Raw genomic sequence first — 14,234 nt, 5'->3', positions numbered from 1 at the left:
ATTTTATATTAGTATTCTTATAATTATAAAAATAAAATATTTAATTTTATGAAAGTAAAATATTTAATTTTATAAAAGTGAAATATCTTAACGTTATCGATTTTTTCTTATGGAAGATACAACATATATAGAAATGACATAAAAATGATAAAAAATAATTTTAATATCTCAATTATATTTTTTTTTCTTAACCGACTTTTATGATGGTGGCAAATGATGATGTCACTAGAGATTACGAGCGGTTGTTATGATTGTGGTCGAAGAGAACGATGTAGGGATGCCCTTAGACAAAAGCTGAGTGGAGTCCTGAGGATGGAGTTAAGGAACTTCTACGACTTCTTGTAGGTGAAGGAGAAGAAAAATGAGGGAGAGCAATGATGAGAGATGAAGTAAAGGAAAAGAAAGAAGAGGACGATGATGATGATCACACTAACGCAGATACAGAGCAATGTTGCTCTGCTCTGCATTTACAACTTCCTCTCTGTATCGCTTTATATTTGCATCGACGTTGCATGCGATTCAGAGTGGTGCTCATCCTTCTTTATTTTTCCAATCCCTTATCCTTTTTGTCCCTTTCATCGTTTTGCATTTGTATCGATCCTCATCGTCTTGTATTTTCATCGACGTCGCTCTATATCTACGTTGGCACACTAATTGTCTTTGTTCATTTTCTTATCTCCCTTTGCCTCACATCATGTCATCGTTCTATCTCCTTTTCCTCCTCTAACGTTGCTTTGTATATGTGTCGGTAGAATGTAAAGCCTTTATCTCACACCTTTCGTCATTGTAATTGCAAAGTGATACCAAATGAATTATCGGGGATATTAAGATTATTTTTTTATCAATTATTTTTTATGTTATTCTTGTACGTGATATAACGTGCTGCATCTTTTATTAATAAAACCAATAAAAGTTAGAGTAAATAAAATTAAATATTTTTATTTTTATAATTATATAAATTTTTTAAGTCTACGTAATCGTAAAAGGTCTAATTATAACTCTTCAATCTTGTGTATGTTACTGATTATGCATCGAAAATCGTGTCAATAAAAAGAAATAAATATCTGTAAATAATCTTGACCCTCCATTTCGAGGGATTCACTGCTTCGGTCCGGGGCATTTCCGTCATAACACTCACCCCGTCCCCAATTCAAAATGTTTCGAACGACGCCGAATCCCCTGGCCCTCTTCAGCTTCACCTCCATGTCTTTCTCTGAGATCAAGAACTAGGAAGGACGGAAAACCTAGCACTGGCGCTCAAGAAGATTGAGTGAAAAAAGAGCCATTTTTATCTCCAAATCCCCCTCTCCTCCTTCCTTTTCTGCCCATCGAAGTGGCGGCTCACGTCGCTCCATCGCCTTCCCTTTGGCTGCACTCCGACCCACCCTTGGCCCTTAAAAAGCCATAACCCTGATCCCATTTTACCCCCTCATCCAACCGTCCCTCGATATTTTCCTTCCATGACCTCTCGGATCGTCCAGGGCAAGCCTCCAGGCCCGCCTCGGAGCCCTTCCAATGTGAGCCGCTGATCTCTTGTCCCGCTATCGGTTGTTTTCTAGTGTTTTAGTTCGATCTGTTGTTGGGTTCTTGCAGAAGAAGGAGAATTTGGACGAGGCGCCCCTCGACAAGCGGCATAGGTTCGGGGTGATGGGGAAGATGGTGGGTCCCGCGACCGACCCACGAACGACGCGGTCAGTGCTGTCCTCCGTCAACGGCGGCCCCAATTCCGGCGACCAGGCGGCTGCTGGCTCGGATGGTGGGAGCGCCTCTGGGATTGAGTTCAGTTCTAGGGAGGACGTGGAGAGGCTTCTGGCTGAGAAGATGAAAGTCAAGACTAAGAATGACTTTAAGGTGAAATCTTTGTGGTACTTTTTCCCCTCAGATGTAATTTCAGTTATTCTCTTACTGATTTTTGATTTTTTGTGATTCCTTTTTTTTTTTTTTGGCTTTCAATTGTATGGGGGAAGAGTGAACAGATGATAGAATACATTAAGAAGTTTCGGATTTGCATTAGATGGTATATGGAACTGGAAGATGGCTACTTGGCAGAGCAGGGGAAGCTTCGAAATATGTTGGAATCTGAAGAGAAAAGGCACAGAGAAATTGGTAAATACCCATGGTGGAAAAAAAGTAACATTCTTTTGATTCGGATTTGTGATTCCCATGTGTGTTTTCCATGCTTATGACTTGATTGATGTCTTGGTAGAGTTTTATCTTCTAGAGTCCCGGATGAGGGCTGAAATTGATGAACTAGATGCAACAATAAGGGAGCTTCAAGACCAGAATTCTTCCTTGCAGGAGAATTTAGTGAATGAAGAAACTGAGAAATTGGTGGGAGCAATGAAGATTTTTAAGTAAATTAGCGAAATGAGTTTGACAGTGCCTGATTGGAACTTACAAAGTTCTGCAGGTTGCTATTAAATCTTACGAAAATGAAAGACAAACCAGGGTTGCAGTTGAGAATTCTCAAGATGCTCTGTCCTTGGACCTTCAAAGAGTTAACCAAGAGAATAAACGTTTGAGCGACCATGTACCTTATTCCATGGGTTTAAATAATGCAGTTCCTTGATTATCCAATATGAACTCTTCTTTTGTATAATTTTCCAGTTGAAATTGCTACAAGAAACTAATAGGAGATTACAGGAGTACAATACCAGTTTGCAACAGTACAACAGTAATCTTCAGAATGAGGCCAACAAAAATGGTGAAACAATCTTGAGGTTGCAGAAGGAGAAAAGTGCCATAATGGAAAGCCTGACTAGTGCAAGGGATCATGCAAACTAACTCAAAAATCAATTGGACCCTTCTAAGGTTTGTTTTGTAAATGTACTTTTTCTTTTGATACAGAAGGAGTTTTAGCTTCATGTCTTTGATTTGTTCCCCTTTACTTCTCATTTATTAATTTAATCTGAGTCTTTTTTAGTTCATTCTAGAGATCAAGAACTTGTTTTACTGCTGAGTGCCATATCTTAATATTGTGTTCAGTACCCATAACTTACAAAGGCCAATATTCCTTAAGTTGCTAGGTCCTTTTTATTTTATTTTATTTTCTGAGTCTTCGCAACTGTTTTTGTGATTCTTTTATATTCTGCATGATATATCATAATGGTACATCTATAAATTTCTCCCATTGTTATGCCATGGACAGAGGTAGGAACTTATCTTGCTTTAATCTCATGAGTAACATTATATTATGTTCATTTTCAGCCACTAGATACATATAATGTTTGTTTCTCGAAGCAGTTGGCACAAACTTTTGTAAAATGTTCTCAACAGATCCTAGGCTGTGATGCCACTTGTAGTCATCTTGCTGAATTAGTTTTAGAGTTAGCCTGGCCTTACCTTGTTTGATCACACTAGTGATTTAAAAAGCGTTAGGCGCCAAAAGACGCTAAGGTCCAAAAACGGTAGAGGCGCTAGGCGCTCGCTTGAGCGAAGCGAAGCGCTAAAATATAAAAATATATAATATAATTAATAAATATAATTATTTAAAAATTTAAATAAAAATATGCTATTAAATTAAGAAAATCTATGATACAAAATCATAAATGAAAATTGGAGACTCTATTGAGTTGCTCTGTACACTTGCCATTTATCTTGAAACCTAACAATAATTTCAAATAAATGAAAATTAACAGTATTAAAATCAAAATAATATATTATTAATCTATTAACAGTATTGAAAATTAATAATTTCAAATAAACCTAACAATATTAACAGTATACAAAAGGAGAAGGAAGAGTGTAAGGGGGTGCTGACTGAGAAAAGAGGAAGCGGCAATGACAGCGGGAGCCGGAGCGGGAGTGTAAGGAGGCAGCGGCAGCGAGAGCGGGAATATAAGGAGGTAGTGGCAGCGGGAGCGGGAGTGTAAGGAGGCAGCAGTAGCGGCAGTAGGAGCAGGAGCAGGAGCAGGAGCAGGAGCGGGAGCAGGAGTGGCGAGCGGCGACAGCGGCAACGGTTGCGAGCAGCGACAGCGGCGAGTAGCGGGTGCGGGAGCGGCAACGAGCAGGGTTAGCCGGTTAGGGTTGGGTAGCGACAGCTGGTATCGATTTTAGTTGGTTTGATTGAACCAACTAGCCACCGGAGACCGAACCAAACCTAAAATCCTGGTTCGGTCGCCTGGTTTAACACAAGCGCTCGCCCGAAGCGCCCAGCGCTTGGGCTTGGGCGAGCGCCTATGCGGCGCCTCTTTGAAGCGCGCTGCCTGGAAGTTTAGTGAGGCACTCGGGCCTCGCCTCGCCTTGCCCGAGCGCCTAGGCGAGTGCCTTTTTAAATCGCTGGATCACACACATCATGACAGTGGTTTGAGGTGTGATTGCCAGGATTCCAACCTTCCAAAATAGAGAAGAATCACAAGGTATATACTCGGTGCGCAGAATCCTGAAGTGGAAATTTTAGGAAGCTTAAAACTTTAGTATAGTGTCATTTAGGAGAGAGATGGCAGAGTCTGTAATCGTTTTACTTGTGGAAGATGGTCCTTTTTCATACTGTGGCCCTTGTAAATTGCCTAGTCATTATAAGGAGTGGGGCTCACAATTATATGAAGCGTTGGCATGGTCCGTGCCAGTCTAGTTGTATCTACGGTTATGGGCTAGGGTGTTGGAAGAGTAGAGTGGCAACTGGTGGTTGTTTTTGATGATTTATTAAGAGATATGTTGTTTGCTATGTTGTGCATTCTCATTGGTCATTTGGAGGGTTCCACGGCCATGTTCCAATTATAGAGAATAATGAATTTTGAAATAATAATATCTTGTTTGATTTAATAAGGTACACACTTGACATGTATCATTGTCCTTCATGTTTCATTACAAGTATCGTTGTTAGGATAACCTTTTCACATTACTTAATTTTTTGGTGGTTTCATGTTTTGTGATCGTTTGTATTATTGCTGTTCTCTAGTTGTTATACAGTTATCAGTTCAGTTCTAATGATATGGTTTCTATCTCAGTCTTCTCAGCAAGAGGCCATGAAACAGAAAGAAGAATTGAAAAAGGAAGTGCAGAGGTTGACCTCAGAGTTTGATAACTATACAGAACTAACTACAAAATCAATAAAAAATTTGGATAAAATAACCATAAAGACTATTGCACTTGAGGTTTGTTTCATATAAAGTAACATCCTCATGCATTATGAGGCTCATACATTAGTGTGATATTACTATGATTTATGGCTTTCAGGAGACATGTGCTTCCCAAAGAGAAAAAATACAACTTTTGCAGCATCAGCTTGCTGCTTCCAATGAGAAGCTGAAGGTATTAAAGTTCTACAAATAATATTGTCATAGCGTGGCTGTATAATATTATCTTCCATAGCCTTAATGTGAGGTAAATAGGTAAATTATGATGGCTTTAGAATGATGAGTAATACATAAAAAATCATGCATAGATCTTTTTTCCACGTTTTTGACATCTTTGTTGCTTTCGTAGAGAGCTGATTTAATAACCATCAAGACAATGACAGAGTATGAAAAGCAGAAAAACACTATTATTGATTTGCAAGATCGTCTTGCAGAGGCAGAGCTTCAAATAATTGAAGCAGAGAAATTACGTAAAAAACTGCATAATACCATATTGGTAACTATGCGACTCTGTTTGACAAATATATCATTAAATTCTTGTAGTGCTAAGCCTCCTTTGTACAGGAACTTACAGGAAATATTCAAGTATTTTATAGAGTTCGCCTGCTTTTACTTGATACTGATTCGGGTGGAACAGATGATGTTGTTTCATATCCGACATCCCTTGAATATCTTGGGCGTGGCATTGACTTGACACATAATGGTATGACGAGCTCTTTTATTTTCTTTGCATTGGATACTGGATTCCCATTGTTGTTCAATATTATATTTATCATGGATTATACAATTTTATTTATTGATCAATATAATCATGAACAGCCCAGAAATATTCCTTCACTTTTGATAAAGTATTCAATGAAGCTTCACAAGAAGATGTATTTGTAGAAATCTCACAGTTGGTTCAGAGTGCACTCGGTGGATATAAGGTGCTTTAGTTGATATATTAATTCTGTTTGTCCAATGGTATCTTTACTCATGTCAATTACTATTAATATAGTTTCATTGGTAAAAATCAAATGTTGTCTTACTGCATTGCTTGTGTTTACTGATTCTTGACCCTTTTTCCAATATGTTTTTTCTGTCGTATAGTCATATTGGTTCTAGAATTATACTTTTAAATACAATGATTTTGTGAAAATATAGTTTCTTTTTATTTTGTGAAAATACAGTTTCTTTTCTTTTATTAAAAGACCGATCATGTGGTCAAAGTTGGTTCACAATTTGTATGTAGCAGATTCTGAAAGTTGTCAACTATTGTAGGTGTGCATATTTGCATATGGACAAACTGGTTCCGGTAAAACTTATACTATGATGGGCAATACTGAGCATGCTGAACAGAAAGGCCATATACCTCGGTCATTAGAGCAAATATTCCAAACTAGTCAATCATTACAATGCCAAGGCTGGAAATATAAAATGCAGGTAAGCTTAATTCTTACATTGTTTTGACAGCCCTATTGCTTAATCTTCATTTTCACCAATTTGCTTGGCTTATTCTTTTTGTTGGTTTAATTTCTTTCGTAGGTGTCCATGCTGGAAATATATAATGAAACAATTCATGATTTGTTATCACCTGGTCACCCTAGCAGTTTGGAAGCAAGTGGTGGTCTTAGCAAGCAATACAGAATCAAGCATGACACTTGTGGTAATACGATTGTATCTGATCTTACCATCATAGATGTTTGCAGCATCAAAGCAGTTTCATTCCTCCTCCAGCAAGCTTCACAGAGTAGGTAAAACATGCTGTAGTTCTTGTCTAATGACTAATTTTTGAAGACCTGTTAGATGAAATCCATTTCATCATGTGCAAAACCATTCATATTCAGAACATGTTTGAAAATGTTATACTTGTGTATGCTAGTTGTATATATTCAAGTTCTCTTTTGTAGCGCACAAGCATGTATTTGATTCTCGATGAAGTTACTGGATGATGAAACCAAGTTGGATTAGTCTCTATATATTCACTCATCTTATATTTACTTGTCGTGGTAACTCTTGCAATAGTTCTTTGTGGATCTCCAATCAGGACAGTAAAGCTGTGCTAGTTCTCATTAGAAAATGTAGATGCTAAAAAACAAATAACTCAAAGATAGAATATTTGGAATTAAAAAACAAAACTCTTTAACATCTATATATGTTTTCTTCTTATGTTGAATGTTTTGACATTTAAATGTATTGAGTCAAACATATTTCACAAAACATGCAAAATCTTTTATTTTAATGCTTCTCGAGTGGTTTAAAAAGTTCAATTTTGATGTTATCAACAAAGTTTGCTGTGACAGACACTTGGAAGATGTATCTGAGTTTGATTTTCACTTCCATATCTACACAAACTGTTCATTAGGATATCTTCTCTCTTTTTTTTATTTTTTTATGTGCGTATGTATTGTTTGTTAATGTGTTTTGTTGGGACTGCTGGTGTTTGATGTCATACTTTATTGAGTGAATAATAAGTTTTGCCTGATAATTTTTAATTTTGTGACCAGGTCTGTGGGTATTGTATCGATTGGAGATCGAATCAATATCGTTTGGTACGACATTGTATATATTGGTACGTATAAAGTTTTGAAAAATCTTTAAAATATTTCAGAAATAAAAAGAAGTCATCTTTGGATCAAACTTGTACTAATTTGTATCGTCCGGTGGTACATTCCCTATGTTGGATTTATCCAACAATACAAGCCTTGTATTAAATATGTATCACCTTGTTAGTGTAGTTAGTGTATTGAATCAGTAAATACTGCTCGTAGTGTACCAGATAGTATTGCAAACATTTCTTCCATGGATTTATTCAATCAAATTGGTCCAAAAACAAATCTATCCTTATAGTGTTCATGCTGTAAACTCTATCCTTATAAGGAGCAAGAATATTGGATCTGTCAATCAATTTGTGAATCTAAGATAAGGATCCACATCTGACATTTTCGATTGGGTTTTGGGTTATAGGGCTCTATATTCCACAAGAAAGAAGAAGAAATATTTAGAATTTTATGTGTGAAGTTGTACACGTATCATTTTCAGTCAATAAAAAAAATTACCGATAGAAATATTAATTATGATGGATTGGAGTGGTTTGAAAGAGAGTGTTGAAAGAGACCAATCTCAAATGGATCTCCTTATGACCTCTATCTATCATTACAAGTGTCCGAAAAGATAGCATATAATAAAAATTACTAGAAATGTGCGGGAAGCAAACTTGATTTCTAAGTCATGCTTCTGACATCTCACCATAGTCTCACGTCGTATCATTCTCTAAGTATTTTTAATCAACAATTTAGACTCATTATCAAGTTTATGACTTAGATATTCGATCAAATCATGAAAAATAATATGGCCTAATATTCAACATGGAAAAAACCAAATAGAAAAATAATATCATAGTACTGAACGGTACATCGCGACAGATTATCACACCCTTCGATTCAATTAGCTTGTAAGATTAGAATGAGTCTACTATTATCGACTATCACAGCGATTGTCATCGGCTCTCACAGGGCCACAAGCATCAGCATGACGATTCCCGAACCGAGTCCGAGGGTAGCCTTCTTCGCCTGCAGGCAAGCGCCGCTCGGTGTCGGCGGCGACGCTGTGGGGGCAGACGGCGGAGGAACGGAGCCTGGGGTCGAAGATGCCGGCGGAGGGACGGAGCCTGGGGTCGAAGATGACGGCGGAAGCGCAGAAGGCGAGCGCGGGGAGGGAGCAACAGGGGGGGAGCGGGGGGTGGAGGAGGGAGAAGGAGGAGGAGTTGAGGTCGGGGAGGCGACGTCGATCTGGAGCTTCATGCCACCAGCGCAGTGTCCGGGAATTCCGCAGACGAAGTACCTGGAGCCGGTGCTGTTGAGCGTGACGACGGTGTTGCCGCCGGTGCTCGTCGATATGGGGTTGCTCGTCGTGCACGAGCTGTAGGCGGCGCTCGACACCTCCAACACGTCATGGCTCGACGCATACTTGAATGCTGCATTCAAAAGGAGTATAGCTTCTAAGATATTTATGTTGCAATAAAAATGTGAATTTAATTATATACAATATTGAATATGATTTTGATTAGATATTGAGTTGTAGACGATTATATTTTTAATAAAAGATAAATTTTAGATTAAACGATTTTTTACGCTTAACTATCAAAGTGTTTGCTAAGCAAGCTGACACCCTTACTCCTCTACTGATAAGCTAACCAGTGTACACAATCATTAGTTTTTCTATAAACATGATTAATTATATAATCCTAAAATATACTAAATGTAAATAATTATAAATGTTATAGTTTTTAGCTCTATTTATTAAATAATATGGATTAGAGGAGTTATCAATAAACATTTCTTGCATTCATTGCTTCATTTATTACGTTCAAGGAGACCATCATCATCTAATCTTACATGTTCATCACATGAAGAATCAATTGTTATGGAAAGAACAACTGAGGAGAATAATATGAGAGAGAACACTATAAGAGTTGGTTGCCATTGCATGCCAAGATCAAGAACTACTCTACTTGTGAGCATTCATAAGCTATCAACTCCTTCACATCCTTCTTCTTAATTACCTCAGCGAGAATGTGCATAGCATCATATACTTTGACATCATAAGCAATGTGGAGGGGGGGAAACGAGGAAGGAGAGGAAAACGAGGAAGGAGAGGACTCACTCAGTGTGTCACCCACGCGGAATGCCTTGCCGGAGACCCACTGCGTGTAGTTAGTGGCGAGATCCCAAGAGCCGGCGGGGCCGCCGACGTCGTAGTTGGCGCCCATGGCAATCGCAGAGATGGCTGCCACCGTCGCTATCGCCATTACAGCTCTCAGCATTGCAGCCATCGTCACAGAAACAGAAGGGGCTGCAGAGGAGGAGGAGGAGGAGATACTTGCTGAGCTAGAAGAAGAAGAAGAAGAAGAATGTGCTTATTGCGTGGTAATGATGGGAAGCTTGCAGAGGTTATATAGAGTTGGTGAGGGAAGAAGGATTCATGGAAGAGGAGAGAGTGATCGTTAAGTCTTCACCAAAAATAGTCAACGATTTGGGGCTGCCAAACAAAACGCGGGTGACAGACTGTGTCGTATGCCGGAAGTTGGCTCAGCCATGTGTTGTCTCGGAGCTACTTGGAAACTTTCAATGTGTGTATATGATGTATTCATTGACTGCTATCTTATATTGAGGCTTGAAAGCTTGTTGAGATAATAATATGGATGAGATGAATTAAATGTCACACGTTTTCCAAAACCAAGTCAAAAGTTGTTGCTATTAGCTACGAGGGCAAGATTGTTAGAAATCTTTTTTGGGGAAAAACAAGTAAGCTAAAATTAAAAGGACTCTATTACACAATAATAATAAGGTTAAAACATCTTACCAATATAGATTTTTTATTATTGATAAAGTAATCTTTTTATCTTGATCGTCTTGTTAGCTTTGAATAATAAAATAAATATCATAAACTTAATTTGACTATAATGAATTGTCGATTGAGATAAAAAATAATGATGGAATGAGCAACTTTAAAACGACCCTTTAAAATTAGAATCCTCTTGCATGTGATTGTGTAAAAATAAAATAATTATTAAAAATTTAAAAATATGTTAAAAAATAATCTTACATTACTAAGATATATTGTATTTTTAAATAGCTACAATGATATTGATAATGTTGACTCAATTCTCCAATAAACAAGATAGGACTAAAAGAAGCTTATGTAATCTTAAAAGTTTCATTGTCGATCGTTTAGAAGCATAAACTAAAAGAGGCTGATGTAATCTTAAAAGTGATACCACACTATTCTTCGCTACAAAATATAACAAAAAGATGGGCACATACAAACTGGCTTGTGAATAGTTTTTTTTTTTAAATTAAATATTACCTCCTTAGTTAATTATGATTAGTATCATGGTCTTTAGACTTTAAAAAATAGTATTGGGATCCCTACACTTACTAAAGTGAATTATTTAACCCTAACTCTTCTCATATCATTAACTTTGTCCAAAAAAAATTTACATTTTATCAATTGCAAACCTGGCACCAATAAAAAGGATAAAAAATAATTTTATTATTTTTAAAATTATTAATTTTATATAAACTTATCACTTGCAATGTGGAGGCTTTCATAGAAACCACTTTCCTCCCATCCAGTTCTCTTCTCTGGTTGTGCTACCAACGATAGACTAGAAATGACATCGGTGGCACACAAGGCCGGTGGTATTCTCTAGGAGATCTGAGCGTCACCTCTAACCATGACTTATTTCCTCCTCCCCTCCTCTTTCCTAAGTGCTCATCTATTGCCCCTCTATTGATCTTACTTGCTCATCACACCTGCTCACTCGTTACCTTATTTGCATAAGCAAAACCCTACTTATGTGGCGATCATCTTTTTGTCCTTCCACCAATGGCCAGTGTTAAGGACAAGCACGTCGGAATCGACCTAGTGCTTGCATTGCCAATGCAGGGCATCATGATGGATGGAGGCGCGAATGTGATTAGGGGAGGTTGGAGGAGGGTGACCAATGGCTATGAGGAAGGACATGGTTAGAGGAAGGTTTGGTCACTTGCGAAGTGCGCTCGCACAACAGATGTTGTGCGATCATTGGCACGTGATGTCCTCCCCAACAAAGAAGGCAAAAAGGCAAATGGGAAATTGAAAGACTGGCGATGGTGACTCCCTTACTGCGATGCCATACTCCTTTGAGTCATTGAGCAATGGCATTGCCACTGGAGATGAGGATGTGTGCTCCTCCAACAGTGCTACCTCCATCTTATGTTCTGATGTCCTTGGTCGTCCGACATAACCATACGATAGTTGTTGCCTTTGGTCGTGGAGGTTGTTGCAATGTAGCCTCACATAGTTGTGGACTCGTTCACCTCCTCGCCTTTGAGCTTTGCCACTGTTGGCTCCTAGAAGGGAACAATGAGTGGTTTGGTGGAGCTAGAGGCCAACCTATAACTACAACACCGATAGCAGTAGCAAGTGAAGAATAGCAGAAGAGGATCAAGGTCTCGTATTTCACAATATCGTGGAGTCACCTTCTACTAGAGAACCGACCTTGCGTGCCACCAACGCCATCGCTAGTTTGTTATCCACAACAAAGCCAGAGGAGAGGGAACCGAAGGGGGGAGGAAAGTAGTTTCTATGAAAGCCTCACGTTGCGAGCGAGAAATTAATAATTTAAAAGATAGTGAAATTACTTTTTTCATTCATGTCCTTTTTACATGTGATAACACGTGTAATTTTTTTCATCGACGAAGTTAAGAACGTAAGAATAATTTAGGTTAAATATTTCACTTTCGTAAGTATAGAGATCACAATAATTAACTACAATGGTTAACTACAATGGATAATCTATAATAACCCCTATTTTTTTTTGTTCCAAATTTGAATTGAGAAAAACCAGACCTGTAGGCATGGATTGTAACTAGAGTATCCAAAGTCCACGTCAAGTCACCTTGTGATTTCCTAGTGTTCATGCTATAAACTCTATCAATTTGTGTCCACAGTAAGAATATTGGATTTGTCACTAGTGATCTGATCAATTTGTGAATAGATAAGGATCCACATCTGGCATTTTGGATTCTAGATTCGGTTTTGGGTTACAGGGCTCTATATTCTACAAGAAAGAAGAAATATTTGGAAATTTATGTGTTAAGTTGTCCATGTGCCATTTTCAGTCAACAAAACACCACCAAAGGTGATAGATATATTAATTCTGATGGATTAGAGTGGTTTGAAAGAGAGTGTTGAAAGAGACCAATCTCAAATCGATCTTATTATGATTGATAAATTTTCAGTACACCAATAGTATATAAATTGATAATAAGAATTTTTATATCTTAGACTTTTATATATAAAGTTGATTTATTTAAGTTTTTCAAAAATTACGTTGAAGAAAGTATTTATCAATTCTGACATGGTGCTTGTTTGAGACTATATAATGCTTTATCTAATTTGTACACTTCATCTTCTAGCCCTTTAATTTTAAATTCTTCAAAGTACTTTCCATAAACCTTTTTTTTAAACTTTCCATTCAAAAAGATTGATTTAATATGAAATTGATAAACCTATCATTTTTTGTAACTAAACGAGTTTTATGTTTTTATAGCAAATTATCAGTATTAAATTTTGACTTGTATACCCACTTGAGTTTAATTGCTTCTTTTTCTAGGGCTAAATTTATCAACTTTCAAGTCTTTTTTTTTTAATAATTTGTAGCTCATCATTTATTGCTTGTACCTACTCTTCTTTCTAAGTTGCAAACTCAAAACAAGTAGGTTCCAAAGTAAAACATGCAAAATCACCATAAATCTATGGAAAACTATGAAATGTTCTTATATATATTTAAGGATCACTAGAATCACTTGAATTAGAATCATTTAAAATATGAGAAGATTCAGGGGTGTTGTATTAACAATGTATCATGTGCCTTATAGATTTATTCTCCTATAGCTATTGAAATTTTAATTGCTTTAGAGTTTTAAACTTATTTTTCATTAAAAATAATATCACTACTTATAATCAATTTCTTAGTTGTAGAATTACAAAGTCTAGAACCTTTTGTCTCATTGCTATGCCTCACAAATATATACTTAACACTTTTTGTCATCAAATTTGCTTCTTTTTTCTATAGAAATATGAAAGTAAGTAATACAACCTAGTACCTTTAATTGACGTACATTTGGCTTTCTATTCAACCATGCTTAATAAGATATTTTTCCTTATTCTACCTTGATAGGAAAGCAGTTTAGCAAATATATTATTGTACTTACAACTCCTATCCAAAACTCTTTTGGTACTATTTTTTAAAAGTATATACCTAGTAGTCTCCATCACAACTCGGTTCTTTCCTATTGTTACTCTATTTTACTAGAGGGTATAGCTTGCAATCAATTATCTGTGAATGACTATATTCTTATAAAACACAAAGAAATCCTTGAAAGTGAATTCACCCCCTCTATCAATACATAGAGTCTTAATAAAATAACCACTTTATTTTTTAATATATGCTTTGAAACTTCTAAAATAGATAAGGTTTTAACTTTTATTTCAAAAAATATACCCATATTATCCTTATGTAATCATCTATAAATAATAAAAAATATTTATTTTCACCATGTGAGATAGTCTGCATGGGCTCACAAATATATGCATGCACAAGTTCCAATCATTCTTTGGCTCTCTAAG

At 36.9% G+C, this 14,234-nt stretch overlaps 3 protein-coding genes across 3 annotated transcripts; 2 read left to right on the top strand and 1 right to left on the bottom strand.

Moving 5' to 3' along the window:
* Nucleotides 1–186: 186 nt before the first annotated feature.
* Nucleotides 187–2,578, top strand: LOC135641505 (kinesin-like protein KIN-14H). Its single transcript, XM_065156880.1, has 5 exons — nt 187–1,517; nt 1,594–1,851; nt 1,968–2,106; nt 2,207–2,331; nt 2,411–2,578. The coding sequence occupies exons 1-5, from the start codon at nt 1,461–1,463 to the stop codon at nt 2,567–2,569; spliced, it is 738 nt and encodes a 245-aa protein (XP_065012952.1). The 5' UTR covers nt 187–1,460; the 3' UTR covers nt 2,570–2,578.
* Nucleotides 2,579–2,670: 92 nt separating this feature from the next.
* Nucleotides 2,671–8,705, top strand: LOC135641503 (kinesin-like protein KIN-14N). Its single transcript, XM_065156879.1, has 10 exons — nt 2,671–2,811; nt 4,950–5,096; nt 5,179–5,253; nt 5,428–5,574; nt 5,643–5,781; nt 5,898–6,004; nt 6,339–6,500; nt 6,603–6,811; nt 7,565–7,629; nt 8,573–8,705. Exons 2-10 carry the CDS (start codon nt 4,968–4,970, stop codon nt 8,590–8,592), a joined length of 1,053 nt encoding a protein of 350 aa, XP_065012951.1. The 5' UTR covers nt 2,671–2,811; nt 4,950–4,967; the 3' UTR covers nt 8,593–8,705.
* Nucleotides 8,454–9,959, bottom strand: LOC135641506 (uclacyanin-3-like). Its single transcript, XM_065156881.1, has 2 exons — nt 9,723–9,959; nt 8,454–9,033 (listed from the first exon to the last, which is right to left on the bottom strand). Exons 1-2 carry the CDS (start codon nt 9,889–9,891, stop codon nt 8,567–8,569), a joined length of 636 nt encoding a protein of 211 aa, XP_065012953.1. The 5' UTR covers nt 9,892–9,959; the 3' UTR covers nt 8,454–8,566.
* Nucleotides 9,960–14,234: the final 4,275 nt, after the last annotated feature.

The sequence above is a fragment of the Musa acuminata genome, chromosome BXJ3-6 (assembly GCF_036884655.1).
Source record: "Musa acuminata AAA Group cultivar baxijiao chromosome BXJ3-6, Cavendish_Baxijiao_AAA, whole genome shotgun sequence".
NCBI lineage: Eukaryota > Viridiplantae > Streptophyta > Magnoliopsida > Zingiberales > Musaceae > Musa > Musa acuminata.
This window is presented reverse-complemented; position numbering and strand designations above follow the sequence as displayed.